Raw genomic sequence first — 17,993 nt, forward strand, 5'->3', positions numbered from 1 at the left:
ACATTGAAAGATATATAGGATCAAAAATTTCTAGGACACTCTTGTAATTCAAAATCCTAAATCCTAGAATCCTAAGACCGTAGAATCCTAAGATCGTAGAATCCTAAGATTCTAGAGCCCTAAACATCCTAAGACCTTAAGACTCTAGAATCCTAAGACCCCGGAACTCTAGAATCCTAAGACCCAAAATCCTAAGACCCTAGAATCCCAAGTCCCTAGAACCTTAAGACCCTAAGACTTTGAAATCCTAAGACCCTCAAATCTTAAGATCCTAAGATTCTAAACCCACAATCGATCTAGTCAGCCTACACGATAAATTTTGTGATGCCACACATCCGAGATTTATTTTGGCGCAGTGACTATTTGATACGCATTCCAATTCTATACACATTTCTTACATGGTAACAAATACAAAATTTATATTCCAAATCATGGTCTTCAAATCCTAATTAGGGTTCCTAAATCCTAAAACCTGAAAAATGAAACACATATTTTTGAGAAACAAAAATGTTTATAGAAGTCTTTGAGACAATGTAAGACTTGGCAAAATTTTAGAATGCAAAAAGCTATGATAAATTGAGAGATATATAGGATCAAAAACCTCTAGGACACTCTTGTAATCCTAAATCCTAAACCCTAAACTTGATCATAAAACATCAGCTAGGCTCTTTGGATCATCACTTGCCTTGTGCATCTTGAAGTAGCACACCCATTGTAATACATCAATTGCATTTTGTGGACTTGTGTTGAATCCACTTTAGAATTTTTTCCTTTTGCACTTGTGTGGACTCTTTTTACTTCTAAACTTTCGTAATAGTTGGTTACATTGACAAAATCTCAATCATTGTTTATTGACCAATTTAATTACTAATTATTTGCAGATACTAATTAGTTCATAGTGACAGCTTCTGAGACGAAAGAAGAACCCTCATTGTATTTTTTTCCTTTTGTAGAATAAAGAATGTTGCCTGAATGCTTGTGTGATTTGTTATTGATTGAGGTATTGTGACAAAAGGTTATGGGCTCTAACACTTCAAGTTCTAAGTTTAGGGTTTAGGTTTTCAAGCTAGCTTGCAATTATTTTTTGTCATTTTGACCTTTATTTTTCCGCCATTTTTCAAAGCACATTTTCATGTCGCCATGTACAGCTACAGCTTCCTTCATCTACTACATTTTCTTCATAGTTCTTGTTTTTATTGCTTGGCATCACCTACGTTCTATCTTGATTTTTTTAATTTCTTGATTTTTTATAGTTCTTAATTTTATAGGCAATTTAGATTTGATCACGAGTGAGTTAAAGAACTTAGATGATATTACTTTTGGTGATGATGCTATGATATCTAAGTTGAATGCTAACTTACCAGAGGGATTCGATCTTTTCATCACTGCGTGGGAGAGTACTTATCATAACTAATTTGAAGATATTGAACATGTTTTTCATATTTGGTACCCTCTTATGCAAAGATGTGCTACTTGTCTATACAGAGAATCCATTAGTTAAATATTTACATTAGATAGTAATTTTTTCCTCCACATTTAGTATACACATGTATAAAAGATATTTTTAAATATCCATTAAAGTACTCTAATGGATATTTAAAAATGTAAGAAAATGGATTTTTTTTAATATTTCTTTGTAGTTTAGCCATTTTAGATGTAAAGTAATCATGTGTGTTATTTTTATAAGGTTCAGCTATTTTTAGTTGACCTTATCTTCCATCAAAATTAGACAATGCTGAAATTGGTCCAAAAGACAGTACTTTTGGTCCACCCAACCATGCTTCTCCCAATCCATAGTTTTTTTTGAAGCAATCCACAGTTTTTGCACACCCACAGTAAGTTCAGGGCACAGTAAACCCTCCCCACAGTAATTGCACAAATCTGTGTAGTCCTTCAGAGGTTAATGATTATTTTCACATGAAACCAAAGGAAAGCCAGAGACAAGGGCATATTTGATTGATTTTGATGATTCAGAGATAAATCATCTCGAATGTAAACCTGACAACAGATAATGGCATAATTTAGTACATTAAAAACATTTTAGACCCTGAGAGAAGTCCTTCTGCCTATGGGCGCCCAACAAAGGACTATGCACAACATGAGAATGTCAAGGCGAAAGCGCTAGTGAAGTGACCATCAGTGTTGCTCATGAGAGCCACAGGCAGTAGGTAATCATTCAAGAGCTGCCATCACCAGAGCATGTCATGACCAATGAGCTCAGTATTCCGATTCAATGTTGTCCCTATACAATTGCCTCAACGTGCAGCATATAAATACAATCAGACATTTTGAGTTGCTAGAAGTTATAACCAAGGTGTTGATTTTGCAACTCTGAGGATATGATACGTACAGATTCTGGGTTCTGATCACAACTCAAAGCAGCCAACGGGACAACAATCTAACGATCTTGTAATCTGAAGAGTCTGCACACTCTTCCTTCACCAAATCATATTCAACAAGCAGAGTCGTGTAACATCAAGCAGATTCAGATTAGGACTATACGTTTGGAAGTATCTTTTGCTGCATCAAGGAGGTCTACTGAAATTGAGAATGCATTCTAAAGAAAGTTGGGTAATCGAAGCTCAATGAGCTTGCATATGATTTTTGTTGGGATGCTAAAGCAAGGATCACTTAAGGGCCGAATTTCACATGACACAGGATTAAAGTCTTCGAAGCAATGAATACTCTTCTTCCTCATCAAAGCCTCCGGGCTTTCCTCTTGAGCATATAGTAAGTATTCGTCTCCACGAAGGTTTTGTAATCCATTCCACAACACTTCAGCTCCGGCATGCTTTGCTTCTTCTTCTACCTAGAGTCAACCGAATCCTCCTTCACAATGGTTACTGGACTTAGTAGCGGCATGGAAGCAAGTCTGTAAACATCTCTGTATCGTAGTTGCACTGCACTCTGCGAGAAATTAAGCAGTTCAAGTTTGCTGGAGCTGCCCAAATCTGGCAGTTCTTCTAGCTTGCTGCAGCATGAGACATCAAGTTGCTGCAACGCAGGTAAAGGCCCTATGTCCTCCAAACTCTTCAATTCAGTGCACCCGTGGAGATTGAGAATTTTTAGTTTGGCAAAGTTCGGCTCACCCTGCGGTTCCACAGTGGACAGAAGACCAACATTGCGCAGATACAGTTCTTTCATGTACGGGACCTCCTTAACACCAACATTACATAGATATAGTTCTTCCAAGGCAGCTAGGTCACTTAACCCCAGGCACATGGTTAAGGATGCACAATCGTAAACCTTGAGAGATCTTAAATTGCAGCAACCTCCAACATTGAGAAGACGCAATGCAGGTAACTGCCGAAGGTTTTCCAAGCTCCTCAACACAATGCATCCCTTGAGGGAGAGCGCCTCCAAATTGGTAAGCCTTTCAAGCCCCGACAACCTTGTGAGCTTGTTACTCAAGATCTCCAACACCTTCAGATTGGTAAGCTTCTGCAAATCGGCGGGTTCCATGGAATCAATCTGTCGGAGTTGAAGTTCTTGCAAGCCGATCAATTCACCAAGACCCGGGCAACTCACCGACCTACTCGCGTTTCCAACAACCCTCAGAGATTCTAACTTAGACAGTTGTGAGTTCAAACCCCTGACGGTGTGCGCTTTATAACAGCCAGAGAAGAATATCTTCCGCAACGAACTTAGCTTGCTCAAATCTGGAAACATGAACATTTCAGGACATAGCTGTAGTGTGAGCTCGCGTAAATTGGTACAGTGGTCAAGGTTTGGCGGACGGTAAAGCTCCATATGACCTTGCAAGTGCAAATGCTTGAGTGACACTGGCAGATGATCCAGAGTTTTATTCCTGATCGGAACATCAGTCAACCTCAAATAGGTCAAGTATTTCAACGCTTGCAGCCCTGGAAGTTTGCTGAGGCGTGAACAATCGTAAGCATCCAAAGACCTCAGGAGCTCCAACCCTTCCAAGTTCAAGTCATCATCGTCGAGGTCGCATCTGAAAAGCTTCAAGACAACAAGATTCGAGAAATAATGCCATTTGATACCCGCAAAGCTTTCCAGATCAAAGCAGTCTGTCAATGCAATTCTGACCAACTTTGAGCAACAATTGCCGGATCTTTTTCTCTGAAGCTCTGTAATATCGTCAGTCTCATAAACACATCGTCGGGTATCAAAGTCCACTGCTTTCACTTCCATTTTCGCAAGCTCGCGGAATAATTCGTGCATGGCAATACTGCGAAAGCCATCACCCAAGTCCTCCAACATCCCTCTCGTCTTTAGGCGCTCCAACTTGTGCCAAGAGCAACCAGCAGAAGTCAACATGAAGTAAATATTGCACTCGATAGGCATTCCAAGCTGCCCATCTGCGACAACATGCATTGCTACTGCAAACATGGTACCTTACATCTCATTGTGATCATTAAGAGTCTTGGATCCGTAATTTCCATAGGTACTCCGATACTGATACTCTTAAGGTGGTGATTGATCATGGTATTAACACATTACTCCCGAGCTTTGTTACTATGTCATGATTCTCATGTTTTAATGGTTCTCAATTACCTACAGTTAGTTCGCTGTCTGCTTCAACAAGCATTCAAGAATATTCAACTTCCAGAGTTACAGGGTTGGAAACAATTGCGAGTAAAAAAAAGTCATAGTAGACAGAAGTAGTAGTGACAGAAGAGTGCCGATGATCTCCTAGAGCCACGAGGTCACATTGCGAAGGCGATTTTTTAATCGAACAAAATGAAATAATTTAAGTTAGACATTGCAAAAAGCCTTACCCGTCTGCGGACTTGAGTTACCTCCAAGTTGTGGACCATGCTTAGCCAATAGAAAATGTTTCCAGGTACCTCAAGGAAGATATACTTTTCAGGTGTATAAAGAGCCACATCCATAAAAAAAAGCTGGTCGTCTTCACGTAAGCTGTTGTAGCTTCTTTTGAGAACGCTGAAGACACGATGTGTTGTTTCCCCTAAGAGGTTGAACTTATCGGGTTCCTCGTCTAATACGTCCTGCCATTCAGAAGGGTCGGAACTCCGCAGCTGCTCACCCAACACTTTTAGTGCTAGTGGATGATAGTGGGAACCAAAATTTTCACCCTTGCTGTAAAGGCACTCCTCAACACATCTTTGGATATCGTTGTCGTGGTCTTTGTCCCCAAAAGAGTCGTAATCAGGTGCGGCATGGTTGAGAAACAGTTTAGTCGCCTCTTCTCTCTCAAGCTCTGGCATCTCCATACAGTGGCTTTCGTTGATTTTAAGGTGTGATGTAAGTATGCTGAGAGAACGAGCTGTCACTAGCACCATACTATCTTTGTGAAAATCCGCGTCAAGGTACATTTTGGCTTGATCGAGTGACTCAATTGACACATTGTCTAGAGCCAAAAATGTTGCCCTCCTCCGTACTTCATGCTTCAAATAATTTCGGCACTGCATCCCCCATCTCGAGCCAGAATGTGAGTGCCAAAGGTCATTTAACCAGTATGGTTGTTTGTCCTGGGATTAGCATGACTAAGAGAATGTAGAGTGTATTTTGCAACATTTGAAGAACCCGTGTAGGGGACAATCTCCAAGCAGTCGTCAAGCGGAGTTAAGACGAGGTACTCAAAAATTTAGAAGAGAATTAAAAAATGACCCCTCTAAGGAAACTTGGAGACAATTTGTGTCCAGACTGTGCAGCTATGTCTACTTCAACTTGAACAGAATGTTCAACGTGAAAGACGATTGCCCGTACTTTATACCACATACCAGCTTTCCATATAGTCTGGAGATTTATCCAAGGTTTCTTTCAAACAAGACTCCATTTGCATCAACAAAAATTTAGTCTGGACCATTCAGGAGCAAGACTTACCTGGTCCTCCGTCCAGTGCTCAAACTGTTGCTTTGCTGTGTCTGTGAGGGTTTTTATTACGACCTTCAACAACTCTAGTGTGGGGTTGCCAAGTTCTGCATGACACACCTTTCCATGGAACTTCTTATCAAGCTCATTGCATAAAACCTTACAAAAGGTTGTTTTGCCGATTCCGCCCGTGCCATACAAGCCCACCACGCGCACCCCATTTCTAAGGGATTCACAGGTTTTCTCAAATTTTCCGAGTATTCTCTGTTGGATAAGACAGATTGAAAATGGTCAAGGACAATCTGTAGAGCAACCATCATTACACCGCAATCACCATAGAATTATAATTCGATTCATCGTTCAAATATCTCATGGTCTCCTAAACAGCGTGCACCGAGTGCCTTCGAGTGGATGCCACAACTAGTACCATGCCAATTCTTGGGCACGAACAGCATCTTGTTGATGCGGTGGAATACATAGAAGTTTTAGGGACTTTGCTTACCCGACATATTCGCAACCTCCCTTGAACATCTGAATCATCCCACCAAACATCAGGGGGAACTAGATCGCAGAGATAGCTTACAACGACGTCTCGATACGCTTTCACAGAGTCCTCTTGATACGGACTTTCTCCCCGCTTGACGTATTCAATACCTTTGAAAGAGGGCAACTGCTTCAAAGCATCCTTCCATTTGCCAAGCTTGACCCTGTGATCCGCTTGTGCCAAAACTTCCCACGCCGAGAACCAGTGATTACGCCTTGTCGTATCACCCAATTCAGATAGTGATGTTTTGAAGAAAAGAGGGAGAATCTTGGGTTTATTGATATCTGATTCTCGTGCTTGCATGAAAGCAACCAGCTCGAGCATGGGCCACTTGGTCGTGAAGTACTCCTCTGACAAAATCACTACTGCCACCCGACATTGCTGCGCAGCTTGGAAGATCAAGTCTGGAAATCTCTCACCCAGTGGTAAGCTGTCAGCGCGTTTATCAAAGAAAGGGAAACGACGAACGTCCTCCAGTTGATCACATAATGCCTCCACAAAGCTTTTCTGAGCCCCGCTATGGCTCAAAAATATCTTATGTTTGGGTTCCAGCGGCGAGTCCCTGCACACACACTCAAATGTGATGGGTATTCGAACAAGAATTCTTGGAATTGTAGTGGAGGACGGTAAGGATTGGAGCAGACCAGAATACTACTCACCAATTGACTTGATGCCGATCCATTCCCTGTCGCAGTTAGGCCAATCTGTTCCTACGGAGTCGGAAAGCACGGCTGTGAGTGTTAGCCATTACTTTCACGTACTCGTTGACCTGGCCGAGCCGGGGCTTCAAAATACCACATGGATCTCTCTTCCGGCGCCGAATGATGAAAGCAATGAGCTCCGCCACTGAGGCAGATACTCTCCTGCGACGGGGAGGGACAGCTTACAGCGAAGTTTCGAATGGAAGTTGCTTAAGATGCACACAACTGGATAAAAATACAAATAGTACTAAAATAGAATCTAGACCGACAACTTGCTCCATCCATAATAGCCACGAAAGTCAGCAAGGCGGGAAGGGTTGGTATTGAAAATGAACACGCAAGTGGGCTTGTATCATTCAAAGTGAGGCATAGCCTGCAAGCAACGTGACTCGTGTGCAAGAATACGGTATCAAAGGATGCGAATGTTCAACGCCCGTCACGCAAAGAAGATGCGAGAGGCCCGGTCAGTGACCCTGCGCGTCTGCCACCAGACAACAGAGGTACGCTCATGGCCTAGGGGTGGAGCAAGCCTGCGCCGGTCCACCGCCCCCTTGCTCCTCTCGCACCCTCTTCACACTGAATAATGACTTTTGCTCGCTCAGGCAGAGGCGTACGCCGGCCCATTTTGCTCACGTGCGTACCTCTAACACGTACCTCCAACGCGACCAAAACATTTGAGGTGCTCGATGTATGAACCATGTTTGTCATGGTAGGGATTCCCTCTATCTGATAATCACGACAGCTTCTACTCCCTTTGAGCTGCATTAATTTCTATACTTGCTTGACCCCCTTGGAAACCGAGTTGTTCAGCTCCAAAGTTTCAATCCCTTGGTGAGTTTAAGCATCTTAGTATTATTGTCGACCACAATCCATGGTCCTCACAGGTGCGCACATGTTGAGGGGCTCTGAGGTTTTTGCTCGTGATAAGCATCTGGAAGTTCTGTATGCTAGTTCATCTGATCTTAATCTGCTCAAGCCGAAGGTTTATAATGTATGTTGCGTTTAGCGCACGCGATGAAGAATACTCTGAACTAACCTTCACGCTATGATTCCGCTTTTACCCATTTAGGGATTCTTAATTTGATTGTCCTAACACTTGAACGTGTGTGCAGGGACTCTCATTCGGAACTCGAACACAATACATTTTGAGCCACTCTGAGCGGAGCGCAGAAAAGCCTCGTGGGTAGATCATTGGAATCCCGTTACCAATCCGTCGGCAGGATTGTTGGTCAGGATGGAACTTTGGTTAAAGGATGAGTCCGATGATCCAAAGAGCCAGGCCTACAAATTCGACTACCATACAGGTTGCATGATCCAACCATCCATAGAAAGGCTGGTGGAGCATTTAAATCAAATGCCATCCCGACTCGATACAGAAGCTCGCAACCTGCAAACTCATGCTGAGGATGCCATTGAAGCAGAGAAGGAGAGGAATTGGGAGTCCTCGTACCACGAGTATGTACGGTTTTTGGAAATTCTTCACAGTATCGGGTTTGACCTCACGTTCGACCGCACATTTAACAGATATGGGGATTACTTGTGGGTTACCGCCTGGGCAAGCATACCATGCGCTTTGTACAAGCAAATCAAGTTGGGAGATTACGAAGGAGCCACTATACATCTTGGAGCTCTACGAGCAACACGGGACGATGAGATATCTGAAAGACTTCCGATGTTAGCCTATGCAAGCATCGACCAACACATTAGAATCGTAGATTGGGAGACAAGCTACATGCTCCAGAGACGCGGCCAAGTGGGGCTTTCGCATGTTCTCGCAGAACGTGCTGTGAGGGACTTCCCACGTGACTGGCTTCTGAATGCCGACACGCCTGCTGAGGCAACGTTGAGTCACCTTCTTGGCAACCAACACCGCAGGTTCCAGCAGTACGAGAAGGCTAAAGAATGGCGATTGGAATTGAGAAAGTGGTTGCCCAGCAATTTGTCGCTGGACGCTGAAGTGGAAATTACCCTAGACGATGTTTATCTGCTCTGCGACATGGATGATTTAGCGGCAGCTTCCCACAAGCTCCTCAAGGTGAAGCAGAGGATCAGTGATGTGAGCCTGAACCTGCATCTCAGATGGGTGTTGAGCGTGGATAATGCCTGGTGGCAATGCAGGAGGTATCTGGCTCTTCAAGACTCCCCACCCGAGGAGTTATCAAAACATCACTTGGAACAATTTCAAACTATCATAACCTCAATCATGCGCCAAGCATTAACGGTAAGCAATGAAGAGTTTGTACCTCCTCCGAATCTTACCGAGTCGTCACCGTACACCAGGCTGATGCAGGAGGTATCTAATCCCGTGAGCTGCACTGATGACTTCACAGACACCGTTCGTATGATAGAAAACTTTTTCATTGTTATGGATAGAGCGCTCTCCCCTTCGAGCTCACAGGACGTAGGTGATGAAGAGTTTCGAGATTTTTACTGTGAAAAAAGTTCTGGTCAAACCAAGAGAGATGCATTCCTAATTGAAAATTTTGTCAACATGGTGCCGGAAGATTCTGGTTTAAATTCTGGGACATTGTGGCTCTCTGGAACCGTGGGTTTACGAGCGGAAAAATCTCGGATTTGGGATTTTACATATATCAATTACCAAGTTTACCTCACCTCACTTGTCAGCTGTGACATGCCTCTGCCCGGCAGCGACTGGAGTGTCATCTACCAAGTTCTATTTGCATGGGCCGCACTGCCATACGCACTGTGCTACCATACGCAATTCAAGGACTACGAACATTCCATCTGGTGAGTGCTATCACACATTCACATGGACATTCAAACATAACCTTTTCATGAAGCACTGAAGTGTTGTCCATGGCTGCACTTGCTTTCTGCCAAATTTTCCTTGCCATGAACTACTATTGGCAAATCTAATGTTCTCGGCATTTCACCTAGATATGGCTTGATGGCCCATGCGTTTGTCTGCGGAAGGGAAGTACCCTTCTGTAGTCAAACGCCTCTGCAAACTAAAGCTAAGGTTTCCTGGATGAGCTCAGGAAAACATGCTGCCATCAAGACACACTGATTCTTGATTCCGAGTACAAAATTGCTCAATGTTTTTGCTGTACCTCATCTGATGGTCATCTCCTCTCTAAACTTGTCTTTCATTTGTGTAGGTTCTTGCAGACAATTCAAACCGCTATAGTGAATTTCCCCCATGACCTGCTCACAAGGGGGGCTTATGCAGCCGTTGCGATGCAGGTGAGGATGGCTGCGTGGGAGTGGAGTTGGGCGCTTCGTGAGGAAGGGATGTTGGACAAGGCGGAGGTGCTTTCGAAGGTGGCAACGCAGAAATTCCCACGCCCGTTTCTGGATGACACCCGCAGCCCTGGATTACCAGGGGTGTGCTGAGGCCTCGTTGTGTAAATTATTAGCCAAACTGTACAAGAAGTTGGGACAACCTGATGAAGCCAGAATCTGGGATGCCGAGCTCACAAAGTATGTGGCTCGACAAAATGATCCTCCCACTCACTTGCAAAAAGTAGTAGGTCGCGTCCCGCGCCCCAGATCAGACCTTTCAAAGTATCCACGAATTGGTAACATCTCTCCATGTATTCGACATGCCAGACCCCCTCCCCGCTCCAGCGGATTGTCATCACCAGAGCGGATGTTCAACGCCGATCCAAACAACAGTTTCTTATGACCAGGTTTAGCATGTCTTGATTGTGGCAGGGCATGGTGGTGGAATCGTTACAGAAACAAGCATTCTTGTGATCATTGTACATCCAAAAAATTTGTGAAAATACCAATTAGGTCGGTATGGATTTGTACTTATCTGAAACTCACATCAGCCCCTTCAAAAGGATCTGATGCACAAGTTGCAATGCTGTCAGGGCAAATTTTGTCCTTCGGTTGGCCAAGACCCTGCACAACACTGGTTTAGACTCATGGACTTAGACAGCTTGGTTGACATTATGAAAGACAGAGTAAGGCCTGTTGGCAGCTGCAGTGCGGTGTCTTTGTCATTGCGTGTCTACACCTCGTGTACATGTAGGTACCGTACCCTCATGTGAGGGTATCTGAAATGCACAAGAGGTGTAAACATAAGATACCCTCATCTCTTACCCACACAACAGTGGTCTGAACAAACGTGGTATAGTTGATTCATAAAGGTGAGATTCCTCATGTGTGCCCTTGAAAGCTTGAAACACATATTAGAGGTGCATTGATGCCTTTGGATGGCTGATGGAGAAGTGACAAAAACCAAGCTGTGACCTGTAATTTTTGAATGGCTTTGAAGTCTCAGAGGTTAGACGAACCCCATAACAACCAAGTGTGTAGATATTTTGTTGTCCTTAGTTGGACAAAGTCCATACGGTAGAACTATTGCACATTCTTGTTTAGCATTAGATGCTATGTTTTTTTCCAAGTACAATCTAGACAAGCCCATCCAATGTTCAACAAATTTTGGAGAACGTGTCCTCTTTTACACGGCCCTCCAAAGGCCCTAATTTGACTTTGATGGATATGGAATTATACTATTCTGGCTTGTGTTCTTCCAACTTGTATTATACATGGGGTTACATGCCTCATCTTATTAGAAGCTTTGGACTCATTCCTTTGAGATCTCCTATGGTCCCTATTGATATAATCAATGTCCAATGAAAGTGCCAACTTCAACAAGACTCTCTAATTGTAAGGCTAGAGGTTTGAATTTATTGAGAGCATTAAATGTAGTGGCGCTTTCCATGCTATTTACTATGGTCTATAGTATTTATTGTAGCTACAAAGTTTAGAATGTAGTGAGAAGATACTGTTTATCTTCTTCCCTTCTCTTTACATAAGAAAAATAATCCTATCAATTAACCATGTATGTGTGTGTGCATATGACTTCTAGCTCTTGTCTTTCTTTCTACAAAACATTCTCAATACATCATCAGCACAATTTGCTACTATATACTATCACAATGTTCTTTTAATTATAGTCTTGATTCTTCAAACCTATTGCTACTCTTGATCCTTGTGTAATTTTTATTAATCTGTTGAATCTTGTTGCACTTCTTACTAGCCCCTCACACCTTGGTTACTTGATCCATTCTATGCCCTGGTTGCTTAGAGTACTTGCTCCAGCCATACCTTCCTGTTGTTGCCTTGATGCCTCCTTGTTGCTCCCTCCCTGCTACTACTGCCTCCTTCTTGCTACCGTCAAACTATCCTGCACCTGCTGACTAAACAGCCACTGAATTGTCACCAAACTGCCATCAAACTGCCACTGAACTGACACCCAATTGACACCAAACAACCGTCAACCTACGGCCAAACTATCACCAAACAGCCGCCGACCTTGCCATTGTCGTTGCCTACCTGCCGCAGCCGCCGATAAGTGCTGCAACTGCCTTGTTGCTGCTATTCTGTTGCCACAATCCACAACTGTCAAGAAAAAAAATAAAATAAAATAAAATAATATTTTTGATTTCAAGTTCAACTTTATCATTTTATTTGACTTTATATTTTGAAGTACGTTTTACTCAACTCTTCTACTTGATCTTGTATTTTTTTTTTACACATTTATTTATAATGAGTGTTTCAATATCTTCAACCACTTCTACTATGGTTCCAACTATTACCACTGCATTGCAACATTTTCAAGCTCTTTTATTTCTACCATTGATTATAGATGGCAACGATTATATATTATGGGCAAAAATGGCAAAAGCAAATTTATTTGCAAAATAATTCTTGAATGCTATTATGTTTGAAGAATCTCCTACAATAAGTACTTCTATTCCTCCAACTATTGGTTGGAAAGCACTTCTTCTCTTTTGTTGTCATCTTGTACCTGTATTACAACATCAATATTTGGAAATAGAAGATCTTGCAGAACTTTGGAAGAATCTTAAATCCAAGTTTGATCATCAAAAGACCATTTTCCTTCTGCATCCATGTCATAATTGGACACATTTACGTGTCTTGGATTTTCAAAATTTGAATGCTTTAATAGTGAAATGTATAACATTGTCTCACAATTACGATTATCTAGACAAAACATCTCTAAAGAAGAAATGATTGAGAAAATTCTATCTACATTTCTTCATGTATTTGTTGTGCTTGTACAACAATATAGAAACATGAAATTTTAGAGTCATTCTGATCTCATGTTGTATCTATTTCTTGTGGAGAAGCAAAATGAGCTACTCTTGCGTTATGCGGAAGCTCGTCCTATTGGAACCAAAATTCCAGAATCTCATGTAATTAATATTCCAAAATCTAAGAAACAATTATACAAACATGGAAAAAATGCTAAGAAGCACCAAATGAATTATAGTCGTGACCATTTCTACCCATATAGAAAGAATCAACGTCTTATAATTAATTATAGTAGAAAACAAAAATGAGAGATGCGTTCTTACTTTAAATGTGGAATGATTGGACATTTGGTACATGCATGTTGTACTTTAGAGTATTTTATGAAAATATTCCAAGAAAATAAGAAACTTTGAGTATAGACTCATGAAGTTCATACTATGGATGCGTCCATGGATTCCATTGGTGTTGATGATTTAGAGGCTTATATGAATGACAAAACCTCTAATGATGAATCAAATGATGCATTCATTGATTTTGTAACAACACATACTATCTTGCGAGATAGACGATTTTTTATTCAAAAATCTTCAACTTGGCAAACTAAAAATATGATGACCATGGTTGGAACAAATGTGTTTTGTTTCCAAGAGGGAATAGCGATGGTAAAATTACCTGTGGATGGAATCATAAAATATAAACATGCGATGTTTAGACCCTTAGCACCTCGGAGTCAAATCAACTATCAAGATATCCATATGAATGGTTATTACCTCTCAATCGCCATTTTAAATAAAAAAGAAGTTTTGGTTTTTACAAAAAATCATAAAGTTGTTGTAAAAGCTTTTGCTATAAAAAATGGTTTATGTCGAATTGCAATTCGGCCTACTATTATATTTAATTTTGCATCATCTATCACAAAGAGTTGTGTTTCTCTCTAGCATGGACGATTGGAACATCCAAGATCTATATTATTTAAAAAAATCATTCCATATATAACTCGGTACAATTTAAAGCCTACAAATATAGACTCTATGGAATTATGTTATGCATGCATGCAAGGCATGATGATTACTCGGCCTTTTATTTGGAAAATTCCACATGAATTACCACCAATGCTTGAAAGTTTGCATGGTGATATATGTAGTCCTATGAATCCAATATCGGGACTATTTTATTATTTTTTGGTCCTTGTTGATGCATTAGGTAAACAATCACATGTTTTATTATTATCAACCCAAAACATGGTGTTTGCCAATCTTATATCTATGCTTATTTGTTTTCAGGCATATTTTCCAAAATATCCTATAAAAATATTACGTATGGATAATACAAAAGAATTTGCATCAAAGTCTTTTGAAGACTATTGTATTGCAACAGGAATTGAATTGACATATAGTATTTTCTATGAACATGCTCAAAATAGACTTATAGAGTTATTTATAAAGCATATACAATTCATTACTCAACCACTCCTTTTTCATGCAAACTTATTTGCATCTATGTGGAATTATGTAGTTTTATATACTACAGTATTAATACGCCTCCACCCTTCTTTTCTTGAAATTGTTTCTCCACATGAGCTCATTTTGGGTAGTATTCTAAATGTATGTCATTTATAAGTATTTGGTTGCCGTGTTTAGATTCCAATATCAGAACTTCAACAATGTATCATTGGAGCTCATCCACGAGAAGGCATATATATTGGTTTTGATTCATCAAACATTATTTGTATTGTTGATCCATCAACTAACACATTATTATGTGCACGTTTGCAAAATTATTATTTTGAAGAAAATGTATTTCCATCTCTTCAAGAAAGAGTATCAAATCAACAAAGAAATAAAGTACTTGTATTTGAAGTACTAGAAATGTTTACAATGAATTCCTATCTTAGGACATCTTTGGCTAAAATTGAAGTTGCTAATATTTTATATCTAAAATGGATCGCAGATAAAATACCTGATGGTTTCAATGATGTACCTAGGATTATAAGAGTTCCTATTAATGAGGTTCAAAATGTACCTACTCAGATTGTAGTGCCACTGACTACAATATCTCAAGTTATAACAACAACAATTAAAAGAACTCGTGGACGAGATAAATAACCACGCAAGAAAAAAACTATAATATTAACTAATCTTGGTATTATTTTTCAAGAAATTTCTACTCATCCTATGGAACCACTAATTTATAATGATATATCCATGCATAATGTACCTTCAATTCTTGGGAAAAAAAACCTTGGAATTTGAAGGAATAAGATTAAGTTGAATAAAAAATTATCTACTTTGTATTGTACTATAGATGATATTTGGAATAGACCATCTATTATAATAGATGAATCATTTACATATATAATTATAGAAGCTCTTTCTTGCAAAGAAGACGATCCTAAACCTCAAACCACCAAAGAAGCAATGCGTTGCTCTAACTCGTTAAAATGAAAAACTCTCATCGAGGAAGACTATACTTTTTTGCGTAAGAAGAAAGTCTTTGGTCCAATTGTGGACACTCTAATTTCTCACCTTGTGGGATATAAGATGGTATTAATATGCAAGCGAGATACTAAAGGTCAAATAATTTGCTATAAATCTCATCTTATTACTCAAGGATTTATCCAACGATTTAGTATTGATTATGAATCTACATATTCTCCAATCATGGATTCAATTATATTTTGATATATTATTAGAATGGCAATCCATGCTACCCTTGAAATGCATCTCATTAATATGATAATTACATATTTGTATGGTTCACTTGATGCAAATATTTATATAAAAGTTCTACCTGATTTAGAAATAGAAACTCCAAATATACTTGATTCAAGATGATATCATGGTATTAAATTACACAAGGCCTTATATGGTCTAAAATAATCTGAATGCATGTAGTATCAATGTCTTCGAGATTATTTAATTATAAATAAATTTATAAATGATCCACTAATTCCTTGTTTATTTATTAAAGGAGATAAAAATGGTTTTGTGATCATTGCTATATATGTTAATGATCTTAACCTAATGAGTATTAGATCTACATGTGGTGCAGCTATTAACCTACTTATACGTGAATTTGAGATAAAAATGCTAAAAAAACAACTTTCTACATTAGTCTGCAGATTATACATCTCATAGATGGTAGCATTTTTTTCTACCAACATATATTAGACAAATCTTATAGAGATTCAATATGATTGATGTATATCTATTGTCTATACCAATGGTTGGATGTGATTATGATGGTCATGATCCATATCATTTGTACGAAGAAGTGGAGGAAATATTAAGAGAGCAATATCCATACCTCATAGCAATTAGAATACTTTTATATTTAGCCACTTCTACAAGACCAAATATTACATTAGTACTTATTGTTCTTATAAGATACAACACACATCCAATACTACAACATTGGAATGGCATTAAATATGTATTACATTATTTAAAAGGCATTGAGGATTTGGGATTATACTACACACGATCTGCAGATCCAAAACTGGTTGGATATTCTGATATAAGATATAAATTTGATATTGCAACAGCTAAATGTCAAACATGCTATACATTCTTAAGATATAGAGTTGCAATATCATGGAAATTAATAAAACAAACTATAACTATAACTTCATCTAACCATGTAGAAATTATTGCCTTACATAAAGCATCTCGAGAATGTATTTAGTTGCGATCAATTGATAAACTCGTTCAAACAACTTATGGATTTTTATATGATGATTCTCCAACTATCTTATATGAAGATAATTGCGCTTGTATTGCTCAAATGCAAGTTGGTTTTATTAAAAGAGATATGAAAAAATATATTGATCCAAAGTATTATAATTATATTCATGATTTGATTACTGATCAATTACTTAAGATCAAGAAAATTAAATCTGCAAATAATCTTGCTGATCTCCATGCCAAAGTTTTCCCTTTTTGCAACCATGGCCAACTTACTTATAGCATTGGCATATAAAGACTTGCTTTTCTTGCACACAAAAGTTAATGAACTCTTAAGACAAAGTTGTACTCTTTTTCCTTCATCTATGGTTTTATCCTTAAATACAATAAGGTTTTTTTAGATAAGATTTTAATGAAGCAATAGTTTTGATCTTAAAAAATTATAGAAAAAGTATAGATTATAATTCTATATATATAAATATTATGACAAGTATAGAGGAGTGTTTAGAGCATTAAATGTAGCCAGCACTCTCCATACTATTTACTAAAGTCTATAGTATTTACTATAGCTACAGTGTTTAGAATATAGTGGGAAGACACTGTTTATCTTCTTCCCTTCTTTTTACTTAAGAGAGATAATCCTATCAAAAAACCATGTATGTATATGTGCATATGACTCTCCAGAATGTAATACTCAAATTTACTCAAATTTTTATGTAATGAGTTGACTCTCCAGAACTTTTATTTGCCACAAATTTCTTGGAATAGATACATTTGGTAATTTTGTAGTAAGAAGAGATGTTAGAAAGCACCTAATTTCTATAAAGAATATTGAAAATCAATCAAAAAACTTCCATTCCAATAAGTTGGGAACAAGCCTCTTTTCACTTTTCTGTCTAATACAACCTTTATATGAAAGCATGAGATACATTTTTTTCATATATGTTACTACTTGCAAACATAAAAACATCTCCAAAAATTTATATCAATGTGAGTTACTGACCCAAATACTATTGTTTTCAAAAGGTGTTGAAATATTTTTATAAAATATTGGTTTAGTAGTAAAGTTCTAAACTTCTACTTAAAAACTTGATACAATATAATTTGTGCATCATTTAGATCTTGCATCATTGATTCGTGCATCAACATGATAGTAACATTATAAAATTAAATTCCATTTTCCAAAACAAATGCAAAATATGTACATAGTATGTTTTGTTTTTAGTACATTTT

At 38.9% G+C, this 17,993-nt stretch overlaps 2 protein-coding genes across 7 annotated transcripts; one reads left to right on the forward strand and one right to left on the reverse strand.

Annotated features, from left to right (window-relative positions):
• Positions 1–2,223: 2,223 nt before the first annotated feature.
• Positions 2,224–7,533, reverse strand: LOC112276020 (disease resistance protein Roq1). Of its 2 annotated transcripts, none has more exons than XM_024506949.3 (5): positions 7,006–7,533; positions 6,305–6,908; positions 5,815–6,066; positions 4,746–5,393; positions 2,224–4,251 (listed from the first exon to the last, which is right to left on the reverse strand). In XM_024506949.3, the coding sequence occupies exons 1-5, from the start codon at positions 7,026–7,028 to the stop codon at positions 2,806–2,808; spliced, it is 2,973 nt and encodes a 990-aa protein (XP_024362717.1). In that variant the 5' UTR covers positions 7,029–7,533; the 3' UTR covers positions 2,224–2,805. The 2 variants fall into 2 exon arrangements, with proteins under 2 accessions (XP_024362717.1, XP_073386640.1); XM_073530539.2 differs by having other exon boundaries at positions 6,386–6,908; positions 7,006–7,233.
• On the forward strand, positions 7,470–10,824 carry LOC112276021 (uncharacterized). Of its 5 annotated transcripts, none has more exons than XM_024506950.3 (3): positions 7,470–7,878; positions 8,160–9,795; positions 10,167–10,824. In XM_024506950.3, exons 2-3 carry the CDS (start codon positions 8,282–8,284, stop codon positions 10,399–10,401), a joined length of 1,749 nt encoding a protein of 582 aa, XP_024362718.1. In that variant the 5' UTR covers positions 7,470–7,878; positions 8,160–8,281; the 3' UTR covers positions 10,402–10,824. The 5 variants fall into 5 exon arrangements, with proteins under 5 accessions (XP_024362718.1, XP_024362723.1, XP_024362721.1 ...); XM_024506955.3 differs by having other exon boundaries at positions 7,534–7,680; XM_024506953.3 differs by having other exon boundaries at positions 7,535–7,756.
• Positions 10,825–17,993: the final 7,169 nt, after the last annotated feature.

The sequence above is a fragment of the Physcomitrium patens genome, chromosome 23 (genome assembly GCF_059467195.1).
Source record: "Physcomitrium patens ecotype Gransden chromosome 23, ASM5946719v1, whole genome shotgun sequence".
Classification (NCBI taxonomy): domain Eukaryota; kingdom Viridiplantae; phylum Streptophyta; class Bryopsida; order Funariales; family Funariaceae; genus Physcomitrium; species Physcomitrium patens.

Coding starts and splice junctions, on each gene's coding strand:
- LOC112276021 (XM_024506950.3), top strand. CDS start 8,282: ATGGAACTTTGGTTAAAGGATGAGTCCGATGATCCAAAGAGCCAGGCC. Junction 9,796..10,166: donor GACTACGAACATTCCATCTG/GTGAGTGCTATC, acceptor TCATTTGTGTAG/GTTCTTGCAGACAATTCAAA.
- LOC112276020 (XM_024506949.3), bottom strand. CDS start 7,028: ATGGATCGGCATCAAGTCAATTG. Junction 6,909..7,005: donor GATCGGCATCAAGTCAATTG/GTGAGTAGTATT, acceptor GTGTGTGTGCAG/GGACTCGCCGCTGGAACCCA. Junction 5,394..5,814: donor AGCACTGGACGGAGGACCAG/GTAAGTCTTGCT, acceptor TGGGGGATGCAG/TGCCGAAATTATTTGAAGCA.